Here is a 20,420-nt window from a genome sequence, read left to right as displayed (position 1 = left end):
TAATAAACTATATTCCATTTTCATGGTTAGATGCCTACACATTGGTATTTGAATATAGATCTTTTAACATTTGTATTTTATTGTGTTTTATTAATCTAGCCAAAATATTAACATATATTGCAAGTCCATGTATGATATGCCATACACTAAACAAATAAATAATTGTATGCTTTGTCACCTGTTAAAAAAATTGTAGAACATAATTCACCATTCTTTTATTTAATTATTTCTATTCTTTCCGGTCAGAATCTCCTTCCTATATCCCTACTCCAAAATTTTGGAAGTATCAAAGAATGATATTCATTTCAGAAAAGCATGGAAAAGAAAACTCTATGAAAGCTAACATTGTAAAAAGAAAGTTCAAAAGAGAAATATCCATGGAAAGACATAACATTGGCAGAGTTAGTCTGACTACTTTAGCATTCATACTTTTTTATTCTAGCCACCAATAATTCCACAGAAAGCCGGCCAAATTTGAAGACTGATTTCATTTATAACAAGTGGGAAGAGGAGCAGTTGGCAGCAGAAATAACCTTTTGCTTTGTAGTGATCCTATGTTATCTATTGCACATATTTTTAAAAAGCAGCATCTTTTTTGTAATGTGTGCTGATTTAATACTAGATCTTTCCAATGCCATCTGCATCTATTTGGCTTCTCTCTGTCTGGCTTAGAGACTGGCAATAAATTCTTCCAAATTTCAAAATAGTGAAACATTAGTGTTTGTAACAGTTTTAGAAGTCTGACATCTAAATATTCAGATTTAGCTTTTTGAAATCTGCACTGTAGTTATTTATACATATGAAAAGAATCTTCATTGGAATATACCACCAGGCATATAGTAAAGGGAAATATGGAAAATTCTAGAATGATATGTTAATTGGTATAATCCAACCTGTTTTACCCCTTTTTGCAGGGTATATTTTGTGCTTATATAGATTTTGTGCAGATTTTAAATTTAATTTTAACGGCAGAGGATGGTGCAAATTAGTTTTTAAAATGAAGTTAGATGGGTAAAAGTGCCATACTTTCCATGATTACATATCTATTCCAACAAGCATTGGAACTGACCTCTGGCACAAATGTTTCCATTGGCTTAGAAGGAATGTATGTTCTAAAAAGATGGAGGGGCTCACAGTCTTGGCTGTACATGTATATGCAACTCTGAATCAATGTTTTAATTTAATTTAATGAGGAGTGGTGGCGCTATGCTAAGAATACAGTACTGCAGGCTACCTCTGCCTGCTGGCTGCCTGCCTGCCATTTGGCAGTTTGAGTCTCACCGGCTCAAGGTTGACTCAATCCTTTGTTTGTTTGTTTGTTTGTTTAGTCAAGCTTAACAAATATAAGTATAAATGTGATTATGAATACAGGAAATGGATACAAATAAATGGGGATAGTGGGACAGGCACATTGACGCGCTTATGCATGCCTCTTACAGACCTCTTAGGAATGGGGTGAGGTCAACAATTGACAGTCTAAGGTTAAAGTTTGGGGGTTGGATATGAAGCCAGAGAGTCAGGTAACACATTCCAGGCATTGATCACTCTGTTGCTGAAGTCATTTTTTCTGCAATAGAGTTTGGACCTGTTTACCTTGTTTGTATCTATAATGTGCTTATGTGTTGCTGTGGTTGAAGTTGAAGTAGTCATCGACAGGTAGGAAGATGTAGCAGATAATTTTGTGTACTATGCTTAGGTCAGACCAAAGGCATTGTATTTCTAAGTTGTCGAAGCCTAAAATTTCCAGCCTGGTGCCATAAGGTATGCTGTTGGGAGCAGAGGAGTGGAGAACTGTTCTCATGAAATATCTCTGGACTCTCTCGATTGTATTTATGTCCGACATGCAGTGTGGGATCTAGACGAGAATTGGTCTAGCAAATGTTTTGTATGCTCTGTCTGGAGGACAGAAGAAAAAGGGGGGACATGATCGAAACATTTAAATATATTAAAGGGTTAAATAAGGTCCAGGAGGGAAGTGTTTTTAATAGGAAAGTGAACACAAGAACAAGGGGACACAATCTGAAGTTAGTTGGGGGAAAGATCAAAAGCAACATGAGAAAATATTATTTTACTGAAAGAGTAGTAGATCCTTGGAACAAACTTCCAGCAGATGTGGTAGATAAATCCACAGTAACTGAATTTAAACATGCCTGGGATAAACATATATCCATCCTAAGATAAAATACAGAAAATAGTATAAGGGCAGACTAGATGGACCATGAGGTCTTTTTCTGCCGTCAGACTTCTATGTTTCTATGTTTCTATGTTTCTAATTCAGTGATAGCGAACCTATGGCATGAGTGCCACAAGTGGCAAGCAGAGCCATATCTGCTGGGACACGAGCTGTTGTCCTAACTCAACTTCAACATGCATGTATGTAGTGGCCAGCTGATTTTTGCTCATACAGAGGCTCTGGGAGGGCGTTTTTTGCTTCCAGAGAACTCAGGGGGATGGGGAAGGACGTTTTTACACTCCCCAGGCTCCAGGGAAGCCTTGGGAGCCTGGGGAGGGCAAAACACAAGCCTACTGGGCCCACCAGAAGTTGGGAAACAGGCTGTTTCCAGCCTGCAGAGGGCTTCTGGGGGTGGAGGAAGCTGTTTTTGCCCTTCCTAGGCATTGAATTATGGATGTGGGCACTCGCACATGCGCGATAGTGTGCATCCACACTCTTTTGGTACCCAAGGAAAAAAAGGTTCACCATCACTGCTCTAGTTCAATGATGGTGAACCCTTTTTTGGCTTGGGTGCCAAAAGGGGGTGTGCATACAGAATAGCGCGTGCATGCATCCCCACACCCATAATGCAATTTCCTCCCTGTGCATGTGCACAATTCCCCCTGCTACTCCCCGCACATGTGCGCCACCCCCCGCATTGCCCCTCCCACACATTTGCACAGGCCTCACTGAAGCCTCCGGACTTCCAGTAGGACCATTGGGCCATTTTTCGCTGTCCCCAGGGTTCAGGAGGCTTTCATCTGGGAGATGAAAGCCCAAAAAAAGGCCGAAAATCAGCTGACCAGCACACACATGCATGCTGGAGCTGACATAGGGCAATGCCTTGTATGCCCTCAGATATGGCTCTGCGCGCCACCTGTGGCATAGTTAACCATCACTGCTGGAGTTAGTAGTACAATATTACCATAGAAGAAGATACGCAAGATTAGGTTTACAACTCTTAATGCCTTTTTGGCAATGCTGTATTTCCCCCCCCCCCCAAAATAAATCTAATGTCATAAGCATTTTCTTTCTGAGTTTCATACATCCATACAATATTCTTAACAATATTTCTTGTTTTTTAACAAAATTACAATTTATTGTCATTTCATTTTCAGTACATCTCTCACATTTGTTTTCCTCTTAATATCTGTTTTTAATCTTTTTTCTCCTCTTACTTTTTTTTTCTACATTTATTTTAATTCCTACAAACAAAGATATGGTCCTTTCCCAACTTATATATTTCTAATATTAATATCTTTTACTTCACTTATTTCCTAAACATTAATTAAATATCAACTTATAATTTCATTATTCAATGGTACCTCATGATACGAACTTAATTGGTTCCAGGAGGAGGTTCATAAGGTGAAAAGTTCGTAAGACGAAACAATGTTTCCCATAGGAATCAATGTAAAAGCAAATAATACGTGCAAATCCTTCAGGAAAATCCCAAACTTTAGAAGGGAGGCGAACAGAGGGCAGGAAGGAGCAGCTAAAGGGGGCGGGTGGAAGAAGCAAGGCTAGGCTAAAGGGTGAGTGGGAAGGAGGAAAGGCAAGGGGGGCGCCCCTCCCTTTTCTTTCTTCAAAAGACACCCTTTCAGTGCCTCTGCAAGCACGCTGTTCTCTGCAAACTCTTTCCCTCTCCAAGCCGCCCCTCCCTTTTCTTTCTTCAAAAAAGGGAAAAAAAAACCCTTCATCCCAGCAGCAGCGGTTTGGGTTCATAAGGTGAAAATAGTTTGGAAGAAGAGGCAAAAAAATCTTAAACACCGGGTTTGTATCTTGAAAAGTTCGTTAGAAGAGGCGTTCGTAAGATGAGGTACCACTGTATTCTTTTCCATACCATTATTTTCCCTTACAAAATATATTTCAAAATTACATATTTCAATCTTTATATTTTCTTCTATTTTTCCATCTTCATCTTTTCTATTTTCTAATTTCATTTCAGGTTATTCATACATATATTTTATCTTTATTACAATGAACGATGCATAATTATATAATACTAGTAAATTTTATTTATTATGCTGCTCATTCTGAAACGGACTCAGAGCAGCTAATTGATTAAACATACACATTAACACTAATTATTACCTCTTATATACTAACACAAATACATTCATTTCTACATGTTTCTTATTTCAAAAATATATTGCATATTTCAATCTTTATATTTTTCTATATTACTTTTATATTATTTATATTATATTTTATTATATTGTGCTGTACTGCAGGCCACTGAAGCTGACTATAGATCTGTAGGTCAGCGGTTCAAATCTCATTACAGGCTCAAGGTTGACTCACCCTTCCATCCTTCCAAGGTGGGTAAAATGGGGACCCGGATTGTGGGGGCAATACGCTGGCTCTGTTAAAAAGTGCTATTGCTAACATGTTGTAAGCCGCCTTGAGTCTAAGGAGAAGAGCAGCATAAAAATCGAATAAATAAATAAATAAATAACTTCATTTCTATATGGCAGCTCTGTCGTATCTCTTTGTTAGTCTTGCAGGGAAATGCCTTGAAAAGTACATAAAAACTTCTTGCAAGGGCAAGCAATGAACAATTCACAGGGAGAAGTTTTTCTATACTTTGCAAGGTGTTTTCCTGTACAGACTGATCAAGAGATGCCATGGAGCTGCTAGACTCAGATAAGATGTGTGTCTTATGGTGGGGGGGAAATGGGGGGTCAGGGCTCTCCCCCTCTCCTGCCACGGCAGCTCCGAAGCCTCCATCCCTGCCTTATCTCCTCTTCACAGGCAGACGCATGCTTCAAAATTCTGCCTGAGGCACAGCCCAGAGGATTAGAGTCAGTCCTGTGGGTGTGCACATCTTGTGTTGGTGCCCGTGCGCACCAAAACGCACCCAACTTTCACTTGCTCTCTCTCTCTCCTGGCCGGTAGCCGCTCTTTTTGCAGTGAACACTCTTTTGGCTGGGGAAGAGAGAGAAAGATCATCTGGCGGCATTTCCTCTGGAGCTTCCATAGTGGGAGGGGGAGAGCCCTGAACCTGCCAGCATGATGCCACCCTTGAACCTGCCAGCCCTCCGGCTTGGCGGATGACTCTCAGTGGGCTCCTCTTGCTGCCTCGGCTCTTTCCCACTGCCAATCACCAAACCGTGCCATTGGGTATGAATTAAATCGTGGACAAAGACATCAAATATTTCCTCCCACTGGGTGAGTTGCTGCTGCCACTTCTTTCTGAAGAAAGGACGGGGAGCTTGGAACAAATGGGAGCCCTGCGCACTGGGGACAGTCACCAGGTGAGGATCCCACAGTGCCTCTGTTGCCCCTGAGTAGGCTCGGCCTGGGTGCATGAGTCTTCCCCGCACACACACCGGAGGCTTCCAGAGGCAGAAAATGGTTCATTTGCCAAGTTCCAGTTGAACCAGAAGTTTGGATTTTTTTGCTCTCCCGAGGCTTCAGAGCCTTTCTAGGAGCCTGGGGAGGGCAAAAATGGGCCTCCTGGGGAGGCATTTTTGCCCTCCAAGGCTCCTAGAAAGGCTCTAAAGCTTGGGGAGAACCAAAAGCCAGAACTTGCGGTTCAACTAGAAGTCAGCAAATTGAATGCTTCCAGCCTCCGGAGGAGCTCCAGTGTATTGGGAAAGGCCATTTTCACCCTCTTCAGGCTCCTAAAAAGGCTCTGAAGCTTGGGGAGAGCAAAAAATGGGCCTTCCCCAGCCCTCTCCAAAAGCTGAAAACAAGCTGTTTCCCAACTCCCGGTGGGCCCAGAGGATCCAAAGATCAGCTGGGCGACACACACATGCACACTGGACCTGAGCTTGGGTGTCCAATATGACTCTGTGTGCCACTTGTGACATGCGTGCCATAGATTCGACATCAGTTCTACATCTTTCTTTAGAACATAATATTTGAAGCTCAGGATTAAGCTGTGGGATCCTTGGTGTTCTTTGAGTTTAGTGATTACAGATATTTCATTACCAAATTAAGTAACATCATCAGTGCTGGTAGAGAGTGGGATTTGCTTTTTATATATATTCTATGATCAGTGCTAGGATTAAAATTTCTTTACTGTCGGTTCTGTGGATGTGGCTTGGTGGGCGTGGCAGGGAAAAGCTATTTTCTACTCAATTGGATTGCTGATGAGGAGGTGTTTATGTCTTTTTGTTCACCTTTTTAGCCTTGTTGATTGTCCCTTTTGAACGCAATGTGAATATTTGCTTTAGTGCCTGTTAATGGCTGATTAGTGCCATGCTTGTAGGAATTTTCTGGTATTGGTAACATTCTCTATTTGGAACATTTCTACATTGATAAGCTGCCTACCTACCATAACTATTTTTAAAATCTTAGGCAAATTAAAAACCATTCAAGAATTGACACATTATATGTATTTGTGTGCAATATCATCGTCACTCACTCCTCCCTCGAGTGTCCATTATCTAAAGTGTATGATGAAGGGTAAATGCAAATAAAGCTTCTCTTCCATTCACGGCTTGTGAAAGCTATTTATTATGATCAAACATTGACCTGACTTTCCATTAAGACTCTGCATTTACAGAGCTATTTCAGCAAATGAGTCACATAAGCAAACTGCATGCTGATCTCCATGGCAACCAGGTTATAGACTCTACCAATATAACTACTAAATCCAAGGTTATTCCTTCTGTACAGTTGGAATAAATGTAAAGAAAGGATTAAAACTTCAATGATTAGCAATTCATTCTGAGATTAGTTTTAATAACAAGATGACTACAGCTTGAAATGTCATTAAGTGAAAGATTAGGACACTCTATTACAGAAAATGTAATAGTACATCGTTGTAGTTTGATTGTTCCTGATAATCTCAGTCTTTGCAGTCAAGGGAATATAATTAAATTAAATTTAAATCTTTCTAACAGATAAACTATAACCCCAGTAATATATACTGTTATGTATTAATAAATCCTTTTTAAAAAACATTATTTTTCAAAACCACAACATTAAAAGATAAACAAACAGAAGAAAAAATAATAAAGTAGAGGTACAAAAAGGAATAAAAAGTAAAGACAATATAAAAAGAATGGATAAATAACATATATAAAACTTTTATTCTAAAGTTAGCATTTGATTACATTATTTCTTGTCATTCTCACTGGAGAAAGCAATCATGTTTGGAAGTAGTAAAAGGAAACCAGGCCACCAAAGAACATGATGGTAGGATACCATCAAAGGTGACACCACACAAAGAATAAGATAAAATCAAAGAAAACGTGCAAAATTGGACGATATACCATAGAATTGCTAAAAATCTGGACATGACTGAATGGGTAACAACATCATCATCATCACATTATTTCTATATTCCCATGAAATTCTAATTAGAAATCAACATTTCATTTCTTTTTCCTGCAAATATTCCAAATAAATTTTGACATACCCACCAATTCCATCAAGTTCGCCATCCATTTTTCCACTGTAGTATTTGTACATTTTTAAAACTTTGCGCATATACAAGTCTTGCTGCTATAGTGACATATAAAAGGAAAGTTTCACAACATGCTTCTGTTTGTTGGTTGATTAAACCCAAAATAAATGTTTCTCGTTTCAATTGTATATTTAAGGATTCTCCAGAAAGTAAGGTTACAAGGCATGTAGCTCTCGTGGAGAAAGTTTGCGGGGGAAGTTGGTATTACTATTGTGTAGCAGGAAGCCAGAGGAAGAGAATGATCAGTGCCAGTGGTTAGTAGATTATCAACTGGCGTAGTGGTGAAGGTTAAAGATGAGCCTCCTCATTCAGTTTCCCTCCAAGTGGGAAGTGTGCACTGTAATACGCTACCTGAATGGTAAAACGTGAGTGCTGTTGCAATGGGTGTCCAAGATGCTTACTGAAGCATAGAAAATTGACAGTCATTGCACCCCGAGAATTTCTTGACCATTTTTGACATTGAAGGTGAGGCTTTTCTCAACTGTAAAGTGGCAGGAGGTGAAACTTGGGCTTATCACCATACTCAAGAGAGCAAACATCAATCAATACAGTGGCACCATACCCAGCAATTGGCGAGAAAAATCTTGGGCACCCATCGCAGCAGCATTCAATCGACCAATCCGGTTCTGTGACATTGTAAGGATTGCCTTTCCGTCTAACTTAAGAAAGTAAAAACTTCTGAGAGGGGGACGTGGTGAAGAAGAGGAACATCCTAGTGGGCTGCAGGGGGTTGACAACCCCCCCACAGGGGGCAGAACAGTCTCCTTGGCGGGCGACAACAAGAGACGACTTCTATTTCATCCCTAGCTGCGGAGGTCACAATCAAAAGGATTTGAACTGTGAGTTGGGCATCATCTGGGAAGGGGAACTCGATAAGTGCTGGAGATATGAAGAAATGAAGGCGGGTGAGCATTATTGCAAAAGAAAAGGTTAAAAGAAATACAAAGATTTGTTAGATGGACAATTAAAGTTAAGATCCAGAGAAGAATTAAGTGAAAGAGGTATATTTTTGGATTGGCAGATTTACATCCAGTACATGATAAATTCCAAAAAGACCAAATGAATGAAGGAATGACATATGCATACATACATACATACATACATATTCCTAATTAGATACAAAACAGAAGAGGAGATAGTCAAAGACAATATGATCAGCTGGGCAAAAAATATTGGACACCCAATTGTTTTAGACAAACGGGAAGAAATATGGACTTATAATTGGCAAATTACAAAATCAACTATCAAGGAAAACCAGTGCAAAATGTTCTATCACTGATACTTGTCACTGCAAAGGCTATCAAGGATGTACCCAAATATATCACCAAGAAGCTGGAAGTGTAAAAAAAAAAATGGAACATTCTACCCCCAACGGTGGACTTGTTTTGAAGCAAAAAAACTACTGGATTAAGTAGTTAAAAGAAATTGCAAAAAATGAGATTTATAAAAATCCAGAACTATTCCTACTAGGGATTTTTATTAAGAATTACAAAAAAGAAATTCAATACTTAATTATCCATATTTTGATTGCTGCAAGTATGGCCTTTGCGCAACAGTGGAAAAATGAAGAAGCCCCTAAAGGGGAAATAATAACTTTAAAAATTACAGAAATGGATATACAGTACTGACAAGGAGGTTGAAAGGACAGGAGGACTCCGAGTACAATATAATATGATGCAAATTTTACAACTGGTTAGAAGAGAGAAATGGTAAAGGAAACTAATATAGAGATATCGCAAAGTAGCTAAAATTGTAGTAATTGTTTGTATATATAAGGTATGTTAGTTTTAAGAATAATAAAGAAATGTAAAAATTTATAAATTTTAGAAAATAATTCCTCCAATATTTCCGACAATAACTTCTGATGAGAAAGATGTTGTAGATAACCCAAATAGCTGTTGTATGTTTGTCTTTGTTTTTTGTGTTAAAAAAAGAGAAAAATACTTTAAAAGTTTAATGGGGAACAACAAGGAACAGAAATCAAGGACATTTTAATATGTGGACACAAGGGACAAACAAGAATAAAAGAATACATAACTAAAGCACTACAGTGATCCCCCGGTTATTGCGTCCCCGACCATTGCGAACAGGGTAATTCGCGATTTTTCAACCCGGAAGTCAAAACACCATCTGCCCATGCGTGCCCTTTTTTCTATGGGCACGCATGCGTAGATGGTGCCCGGCAGATCAGCTGCTGGGCGGCTTCCCTGGGTCTTCCCCCTCTTGCTGGCGGGAGGGCGAGCAGCGGGCATCAGCAAGGAGTTTCCCCACCGCCCACGCAAACTCCTCGCTGCCGCCCGCCCTTCGCCCGCCCACACCGTTCATTCTCGCGGCCAGAGCGAGCGCGGACAAGCCGTTCGCTGGCGCTAGCTCTCGCCTGCCTGCCCGCTAGCGAGGAGCCGCCTGCCTGCCCGCTAGCGAGGAGCCGAAGATTGGGGGCGGCGCGGCTGTTTTAAAACGTCGCCACCGGCATGGGGGGCTTGCCAGCACCCCCCGGACCCCCAACCCGGGTTTGGGGGGCTGCTAGGAAGCCCCCCATGCCGGCGGGGACGTTTTAAAACACCCGCGCGACTTTCCAATGAGTCCCGAAGACAACGCGTTTGTCTTCGGGACTCATTGGAAAGTCGCGCGGGTGTTTTAAAACATCCCCGCCGACATGGGGGGCTCGCTAGCACACCCCCGAACCCCCAACCCGGGTTTGGGGGTGTGCTAGCGAGCCCCCCATGTCAGCGGGGATGTTTTAAAACACCCGCGCGACTTTCCAATGAGTCCCGAAGACAACGCGTTTGTCTTCGGGACTCATTGGAAAGTCGCGCGGGTGTTTTAAAACATCCCCGCCGACATGGGGGGCTCGCTAGCACACCCCCAAACCCGTTTGTCTTCGGGACTCATTGGAAAGTCGCGCGGGTGTTTTAAAACATCCCCGCCGACATGGGGGGCTCGCTAGCACACCCCTAAACCCGGGTTGGGGGTTCGGGGGTGTGCTAGCGAGCCCCCCATGTCGGCGGGGATGTTTTAAAACACCCGCGCGACTTTCCAATGAGTCCCGAAGACAAACGCGTTGTCTTCGGGACTCATTGGAAAGTCGCGCGGGTGTTTTAAAACATCCCCGCCGACATGGGGGGCTCGCTAGCACACCCCCGAACCCCCAACCCGGGTTAGGGGGGTGCTAGCGAGCCCCCCATGTCGGCGGGGACGTTTTAAAACACCCGCACCACCCCCAATCTTCGGCTCCTCGCTAGCGCTGCGGAAGTAAAAACACCATCTGCACATGCGCAGATGGTGTTTTTACTTCCACAGCGCTACTTCGCGAAAACCCGCTCGTTGCGGGGGGTCCTGGAACGGAACCCTCGCAAAGAGCGGGGGATCTTGTACATATTTTAATGGTTTGGAATATATGAAAAATTTGACTGAAAAAACAGGGAGGAAATACAGTAATTTGAAAATTGGACTTGATCTATTAAAATGTCAATAAGAAAGGCAGAGCTGGGAGACCAGAACAGAGGATTCCATCTAGCAGCTGGAAGAGTTATTGCTTTGATTGAATATTTTATGGATGTTTGCCCAGCAGCTGGCTTTGAGAGATTCGAAAGAAAATGGAGGACATTCAAAACAGACTTAAATTCATTATTGCTTGGAAGGAATAATTGGACTGAGCTAGATAAGAATGGCGTTGAGCAGATATTGACTATAAAAGGTCTAGGAGGATTTGGACTGTTAGTTATTGAAAAGAAAAATTATAAAGTATAAAAGGCTGTGGAACATACTATTGTTAGCAACTGAACAGACTGGGAGAATATAGCGACTAAGGATTGATGATACTTCTGAAACAAATTGGAATTGGACTGACTACTGAAAGAACAAGTTTTATCTATAATTTTGGACTTGAAATCTGTGATTTTAAAGTTATGGAGATAAATTGATTTTGAAGAATTTATTGACCTTTTTAGAGAACATGTTAATGATCTTAGAAGAGCTTTTGGAATTAAAGTTCATGAATATGGAAAGATGAAAACACAAGTACTGTAAAAAGAAGAAGTCAACAGAAGAAAACTGATGAAATTATGATGGAAAAGGAAAAGATATAGACAATGAAATATTAATTAATGATTATAATGATGATGAATATAACAAGCCTTATAATTATTCCACTGGGGTTTACAGTGACTATGATGATGAAAATAGGGATACTCCAAATGATTCCACTGGGGTTCACAGTGACAAAAAGAAAATGATATTAAAAATGATTATGTCCAGATAAAGGATTAGGATTTTGAGATATACAAAGCTGTAAAAGACATGGGAAAATTTAGATACAGAAAACAGACTTAGGGAAGAGAAAAAGAATGTGAGGAAAGAGAAGTTTTGATTACAAAAGTAAAAAAAAGAGGGAAAGAAAATAGGGATGGAGACAATACAAATATAAAAAAGAGGTGACTGAAAAAATTAAAAGGAAATGGATGAGGGTGGTTGAAATTTTAGAGTAAGGTTTCCCTTTTGTTTTTCTTGTACAGTACCTCCTTTGAGCTTGTTTTTCTTTCTTTTTTATCATCACCCCCATATTGTGATAAAAATACCAATTAATAAAAATACCAATTGTGATACATTTTTGTTCTGCTTATAGAATGATGAATTGACAGTGATGATATTAATTTTTTAGTATGAGGGTAATTTACAAATAGAAGTAAAGGTGGACATTTAAAAATTAGAAAGGATGAAAATGGATTTAATGAAAAAACTTCTGTGATTGTTTTATTATATCATATATGAAACTGTTTGGAGAAATGTTAACTGTTTAGAGTGTGATTTATATAATCAATGTAATAATTATATTAAGAGTGAAGGCTTTCTGTTTTCGTTATATAGGACGATAGCACTTAATAATAAGATGAATCTATAAAGGTGATAGACTAGCTGTTTGATAGAATACAATTTATTATTAAACCTAATAGAATGACAACTAAAAACTAGAGAGAATGGTAATAGATGAAATTAATTTTTTTATGATGACTGTATTATTTTATATGAGATTCGATTTGGATGTATTTGGAAAATATATTATGTTGGATTTGGAGAACTGAATGATTTGGAATAGCGCTGATAAAACAACAAAGACAAAATATGAAAAGTACAATGACACCTGAAAAGTACAATGACAAGAAAATTATACAAAGGATTATTATTTTGGGGGGGTGGGCATTTGGCTAGAATAAGACAAGAGGGGTAAAAAAGAACAACGAAGAACTAGTTAGAAGATTAAGAAAGGTGAAGAAGCAAACATGGTTTAAAATTAAGAAGACCAGAGAAAGAATAACTTTGAAAAAATATACCTGGGAGAAAATGTTATGCACATATAAAGAATTTATGTTTGATCAAAGTGTATAACTATGTATTTACTGCAATGTTATAATATTTGAAGGTATGTGGATTTATGTATGGATTGGAAAAAATAACCACCACCCCAAAAAAAGAAAGAAAGTGAGAACCTCTGAGGCAAGTAGTTCAAAAGGATCTTTTATTAAGCAGATGTGAAAGCATTCCATTCAAAGCAATATCTGAATGCCTTAGGCAAAACAAGTAGATTTAAAGTTAGCCAGAATGCAATACACAAGTATGAAAAATTCCCTTTAATCCACAATCCTGGAAACCAGAAGAACATAGGTTTCCCTGAGCATCTTCCGTTCTCCATTCAAGTGAAATATCCCACATTGCCCCTTCCATAAATCATCGCCTCAAGGTGAAGAGATCTCAAGATGCTTGGCGCCAGAATATACGTTGTAAAACATCCGTTGACCCAGGCAATGCTAATAAATCAAACCCAAGACCCCCCTTCTCTCAATTGAATGGAAGAGTCACTCTTTGGGATTCTGACAGACATCACTGTGATGTCATCAGCAGGTCACTACTGTTTCAGGTGAACCCTTCCAAATTGGGAGGGACCCACCTCCCTATGGCACCACATAATATAACAACTGGTTCGCCCAGAACTGAAAATGTGAGCGTGCTTACGGGAGGGGAAGGTGCACTTACAGCTTCACTTGCATAAGCAATGGATGTTCGCGCCCACTGCTTGTGTAAGTGGAGCTGCATGCATGCCGACCCACCACTCACATGGCCCGGTTGCAAATAGGCCACGGCCCAATAGTGGATTGTAGCCCACAGTTTGGGACCCCTGATATAGAGACTCCTGCTTGGGCAGAGGGTTGAACTAGAAGACCTTAAAGGTCCCTCCCGACTCTGTTATTGTTATTCAATATGTGGTTTAAACATAAATCTATGAATATATAAATAAATTGAAAGCTATAAATGATTTAATTGCTTGACATTAAAGAGGGAGAGAAATGAGTGAAGAATAATGAGAAGTTCTAAATTTAGTAATGTCAGAATGGAGAGGAGAGGAAAGGATATGGTATAAAAAAATCTGATGTTCTGTATGAAAACATCCTTTTTAAGATAGATTACTAGAAAGTGGATCAAAACTCAACAAGTGATCTGAAATGAATACGTAAGGAAACAAATCTCATTATTTGGATAATTAAGAAAAGATGACAATGCAAGAATTCCAATCAGTACCTTTGCTTTTCAGTGTGATTAATATACAGAGACAAAGTCTATGTAACACTTACTATCCTCTTTTATTAGTGTGAAATTTTACTGCTACAGGTTTTTTTAAAAAAAAAGAGGAAGTGAAACAGGGAAGCATGTATTTTTCCAGTGGAAAATACAAGATAGGATCTATAGAGAAAAGATGATGTTTAAGCGATTGTGAATGAGAAAAAATGTATGTGTGATAAAGAATGCTGCTTAAAATGGAACAAAGGAATACATTGTATGCAAAGAGAAAAGGATGCAAAGAATGTAGCCAAAGGAAGCAGGTAAGAACAGCAGTCTCTACCGAGCATGCAAGAAAAGGTCAAGATGCTGGTTGGAGAAATGTGATGAAAGCCTTGCCACATGGCATGTGCGTATGACATCAATGCACGAATAAAGAGTCAGGACTTTAATTGGAGTGCCATATGCAGCATCTTTACTTCTTTGTTTACAGTATATGTTTTACCCCATCTATAGACACCATTGAGAACCACAGAATGAAAAAGTTCAGACTGGAAAGAAATAAAAAGTAAACAAAAGTTTTGAATGCAGGTGAAAACAGCTAAGCATCCCCAATGAATGAATAAAATGAAAACAAAATAATGTACCGTATATGTCTGTCTGTCTGTCTATTCATCTATCTATCTAATCAATTTCTATAGCCATCCTTCTCAATCAATGATACTGGTTAGCACCCTGATATATCCAAATATGGGAGGAAGCACACAGCTTCCTTTTTGCCTATCGGCCCCTCCAGGGGCCATATACAAGGCAGGTATTTTGTTTTCTTTTCTATAGCCGACAAAATATATTCTACAGTAGAACCCCGACTTACGAGACTAATTGGTTCCGGAAGGAGGCTCGTAAGTCGGAACGCTCGTATGACGAAACATTGTTTCCCATAGGAAACAATGTAAAGTCAATTAATCCGTGCAACAACAAAAAAAACCGCTGCCGCCGAACGCGGAAGTTAGCGTTCAGAGACAGCTGTGAAGCAGCGCGCGTGTTTTAAAATGTGGCAGCCGGCCTGGGGGGCTCGGGGGGAAGCCCCCGAGCCCCCCAGGCCGGCTGCAACCTTTTAAAACACGCGCGCCGCTTCGCAGCTCTCTGCTGAATCCGGAACGCTAACTTCCGCGTTCGGATTCAGCAGACAGCTGCGAAGCAGCGTGCGTGTTTTAAAACGTGGCAGCCGGCCTGGGGGGCTCGGGGGGAATCCCCCAAGCCCCCCAGGCCGGCTGCAACCTTTTAAAACACGCGCGCCGCTTCGCAGCTCTCTGCTGAATCCGGAACGCTAACTTCCGCGTTCGGATTCAGCAGACAGCTGCGAAGCAGCGCACGTGTTTTAAAACGTGGCAGCCGGCCTGGGGGGATTGCCAGCACCCCCCCGAGCCCCCCAGGCCGGCTGCAACCTTTTAAAACACGCGGGATACGAGCGCCAAGGAGCTGTCTCCTGAAGCCGAAAGCGGAAGTTAGTGTTCGGCTTCAGGAGACAGCTTCTTGGCGCTCGTATCCCGAATGTGAGCTCGGGAGGCGAACAAAAATGTCGCTCCCCTCCCAGCTCTTATCTCGAGTAGCTCGTAAGTAGAGCTGCTCGTATGTCGAGGTTCCACTGTATATGTGTAGCATATTTTTGCTGAAAATAAAAAGGGAGACTAGTATAGATCTATTTCGAGCTCTTTTGCTCTCTTCAGCCAGCCATACCAATAGGCAAAAAGGAAGCTGTGTGTTCCCTCCCATATTTGGATATACCAGGGGGATTCCAAAACCGAAAAACACATGGCTCTTCCCTGGTACAAAGGTGAGTGGATGAGATCCTATGGTCTAGAGGTTAATAAATAAACAAATCTAATTAATAATAATAATAATAATAATAATAATAATAATAATAATAATAATAATAAAGCTGCTGCCTTGCAAAGCAGACCCCATAGGTTCAAATCCTGGTAAGAGTATGGCTAGCTAAAGAGAGTAAAAGAACTCTAAATAGATCCAGTCTCCCTTCCTTTTCATTATCAGCAAAAATATGCTACACACACACACACACACACACACACACACACACACACACATGTTTTTCTGTCAAGTCATGTAATCTCCCTGGCTCACCTGATAAAAGGGAGTAGAGCCTGTGGCTTAGAGGAAAAATCATTGCCTAGCAGGGCATAAGAATGTCCAGTATGAGGGCATTGAATGCTGAACTAAGGTCTACAAAGAGGACCCTTGCATAGGTTTTTGGAGATTCAAGATGTTGTAGGAAGTAGTGCAGAGCCATATTAGCAGCATCATCAGGTATGTATGTATGCAGATATGTATCTCCATATATTATACAATTTGAGAATATCACTTAACTTTTTCAATGTAGACAGTCTTCTGCAACTAGCAATAGCTGCAAAGGTCTCTCCTACAGATGATAAATACTTGACTAGCAATTTTTCACAAAGCCCTTTCCTCTTCTGTTTATTAAGTCTTTAAATATAAATAATGTCTTTAAATATTTTAAATGACCTCTGAATTCAAAGTCTTTTCTAAATATTTTTTTCTTTGTTCTCATAAAGTTTTATCTAACTTTTCCCCAAATCCCCAAATAATTAAAAAGAAGTGACAGAAAATGTTACATTGTTCATTTTGCCCAAAGGCTATTGGCAGGTACCCTTTGTTCTCAGGTAGCAAATTACATTCAGCTTTCTCTCATCTGTTAAACGAGTAATAAAAGTCAAGTTCTAACACAATGCCTGGGACTTGAGGGGTAACAGTGTAAAAAGCAAGGAGTAAAAATGTAAAAATTAGTGGAAGCAGATGCTAACAATTACTTCTAAGCTTTTTGAAAGACATGGAAGAATAAAAAGGGGGAGAAAGATCTACATACTTTATAGCAGTACATCAAAGCTAGAGACGATCCATTACCACAAAATAACCACAAAACATACAAACACACAGAGCCCAAAAGGGAAAAAAAGACAAAAACATTCAAAATTTTTCTACCAGTTCTGCATACCTGACCATATCCTTAGGAGCCCATCACTGTTGTCTACGTAGTTGAATGCTCCAGTGGTTTTGCTGGGGAGAGGCAGATATGGTGGGAGTCATGGGGCAAGCCGTTCTGGGGGAAGAAGGGAACGCTGCCTGAAAGCAATCCCTTGTTCCGGCCCCATGAACTCAACTCGGGGTACTGTTGACGAGTGGAAACGGGGCCCTGAGCTCAAGCTGCTGCTGCTCAATGCCAGGTCGGTGGTAAATAAAGCTCTCCTCATCCGAGACTTGATCCTGAATGAGGAGGCGGACCTGGCATGTGTGACTGAAACCTGGCTGGGCCTGGAGGGAGGAGTTCCTCTCTCCGAAATTTCTCCTCTGGTACCAAGAAAATATCGGTGAGATCGGCTCTCTAAATTACACTTAGCAGTTCTGAAAAGAAGAAACATGCTTAGTATTCAGTAGAAATTAGCTGAAGATGTTAATGATGGAAACTGAATTAGTTTTAAAGGCAAAAAGAAACTGTATTTCGGTATATGTTTAAATATAGGCCAATGATGACACACCTATGGCATGGGTGCCACAGGGGGCATGCGGAGCCAATGTCTGCTGGCATGCAAGCAGTTGCCATAACTATGCTCCAATGTGCATGTGTGTGCTGGCCAGCTGATTTTTTTGCTTGCACAGAGGCTCTAGGGGGCATTTTTGGCTTCCAGAGAGCCTCCAGGGGGAGGGAAGGTTTTAGAGCCTGGGGAGGGCAAAACAAGCCATTTCTGGCCTCCAGAGGGCCTCCAAGGGGCGGTGGAAGCTGTTTTCACCCTACCCAGGCATTGAATTATGGATGTAGGCACTCATGCATGCATGATAGCACATGCCCATTCTCTTTCAGCACCCGAGGCAAAAAAGGTTCGCCATCACTGGTATAGGCTATCTTTCTTCTTCTTAATTCTATGACAAAATCAGCATTGTAGGCTTGTAAGCTAATAGACCAAGAACCCATTAATAAGCTTCATTTACAGAGGAGTATATTATATATTTCAGTGTAGTTGCTGCCCTTTAATGCTGCCTATTTATTGGGGACATGGCAGCTACTTTCCTGCACAGTACCAAGGGGTACACTTACTGGAAAAGCATAAATAAGGACAACATGCAATGAAGGAACAAACAGCCTAAAAGAAGAGCAGTGGTTCATTGTGAAAAGAAAAGCAGAAAAGAAAAGAGTTGAAAGTTAATTGCTTTTATATTTTATTGCTGCAGACGAATAGTTTGCAAACTGACATGCAGAATCTTCACTTTACAAATGATATAGAATATTTGAAATATGTTGTGTAGTGTTGGAGATGAGAAAGCATTAGTTTAGTGTAAATCAGTTACTCCATCTCAGGATAACAAGATAATTAGGTCAATGCAGAAATAAAGAATGGAAGTGGAAATAAGTAGAAGACATTATTCCAAAATGTCTTTGAATGGAGGGACTGAAGATACAGTATTTTTCTTTTGCAAGAAAAGGGCAAAAGAGTTTTGAAGAATTGAACTACAGATAAATATTACAAGATGTTAGAGGACAAAGGGGATAAATTAAAAAAAAGAGATTCCTGGCAATTTGCAACAATAAAAACCAAAACAAACATTAAAAATAAAAGTACTATATATTATTTGTAAAAACAAAACAAAACCATTAAATTATCAATACCGTAATACCATTAGGCATAAAAAGACATCGATCTTCAAAAGTCTTCAGATTATCTGATTATTCCGTTAATTATTGGGAAAGGGCTGTTTGATAAGATTGGGACTATATGTGATTCCCTGTCTCTAATCCCATCTTCAATGGTCTATATCAGGGGTCCCCAAACTTTTTATACAGGGGGCCAGTTCACTGTCCCTTGGACTGTTGGAGGGCCAGACTATTTAAAAAAACTATGAACAAATCCCTATGCACACTGCACATACCTTATTTTAAAGTAAAAAACAAAATGGGAGCGTACTATTAGGGCGGGGTCTGAAATTCATATATGTTTAATTTTCTTTTGTTAACATCTGATTGGCTATACAAGGTTTTCTTGGCTTATAGAAAAATCTATAAAGAAAGAAGGAAGCACTTTGGCATAATGGTTAATAAGTTAGAAATATAAATGGTGTTGCACTTTTTGAAGGAACATTAAGGAGGGAATTTAATTAAAAGAAAATGAATGTAACTAGATGACAAAATTAGAAAAAAAAACTTTGGAACTTTTTTGATGATTGATATTAGTTACTAACAAAATACCACATTTTATTCATGGAAAATTAGATGGTACACTGTGTTGTTTGAATGTATGTTAAGAGAAAAATAAAAATGAAAAATTCCCTCCCCCCCAAAAAAAACCCCCAGTCCTTCCTTCCTCTGTCCCTCCATTCATTTCATTCTTCCTTCCTTCTTTTTTCCCTCCATTTCTCCTTCCTTCCTTTTTTCCTTCCTTCCTCCCCCTCCTTCATTCCTCTCCACTTCTCTTTCCCTTCCTCTCTTTCCCTTTTCTTTCTCTCTCTTTTCCCTTTCTCTCACAAAAACCTTTGTGCCCCGCCATGCGCCTTGGGGGGTGGGGGGGTGGGAGAGGCTCCGCCACGAATGCCCAAATTATCAATCTGTATTTAAAGTATGCTTAAGGTTTAACAAAGCCAATATCTAAAAAATATGAGAGAATTCTTGAAAAATGAGAGGACTCCAAATACTGTAATTAGGTGGTTTTTTATCAAGGTGTTTTTTTTATGCTCACAAGATATCCTGTGAGAAAGCTTTTTCAATTTAACACATAGCTGAGACCCATGTAATGTGATCACTTATTGTTTCAACAAACAATTCCAATATTAAAAAGTCTAAGCAGGCAGGATGAATGAACTTGAGGGGGTGCGTCTCTGTCTCTGTCTCTGCTGAAAAAATGAGACTCCCTGCAAGTCAACTTACGAGAAAGGTGGAGAGAGGGCGAGGTGACAGTTCCGGTGTAGGCACAAGTCTACATCCACCGCTTTTTCCCCAGGGTGCCACTTCTGTGCACAGATGGCGAGGCCATCCAACCGCTGCCTCTTGTTTCCTGGGGGGAGGGGGGTTTGCTTCCTGTTTCTTCCTGGCGGTGGGAAGAATATCGGCAGGATTGGGTGGAGCGTGGTCCCCAGATACAGCCGGAGAAGTCGGGCAGGGCTCAAAGCCCACGGGGGTTTCTCCCGGCTGACAGCAGATCAGCTGTCGGG

At 40.4% G+C, this 20,420-nt stretch overlaps 1 protein-coding gene across 9 annotated transcripts in view; it reads right to left on the bottom strand.

Moving 5' to 3' along the window:
- MARCHF1 (membrane associated ring-CH-type finger 1) overlaps positions 1–20,420 on the bottom strand; it is a 178,925-nt gene that overhangs the window by 92,401 nt on the left and 66,104 nt on the right. The window contains exon 1 of one of the 9 annotated variants that reach the window (XM_070757274.1): positions 4,517–4,677. The exons of the other annotated variants lie outside the window; for them this stretch is intronic. Within the exon in view, the coding sequence (XP_070613375.1) occupies positions 4,517–4,603 (87 nt within the window). The 5' untranslated portion in view covers positions 4,604–4,677. Of the gene's footprint in view, positions 1–4,516; positions 4,678–20,420 lie in introns of those variants that run through there. 9 annotated transcript variants of the gene reach the window in all.

Source organism: Erythrolamprus reginae, chromosome 7 (genome assembly GCF_031021105.1).
Source record: "Erythrolamprus reginae isolate rEryReg1 chromosome 7, rEryReg1.hap1, whole genome shotgun sequence".
NCBI lineage: Eukaryota > Metazoa > Chordata > Lepidosauria > Squamata > Dipsadidae > Erythrolamprus > Erythrolamprus reginae.
Note: the sequence above shows the minus strand (reverse complement) of the source record. Positions and strands in the feature narration are given on the sequence as shown.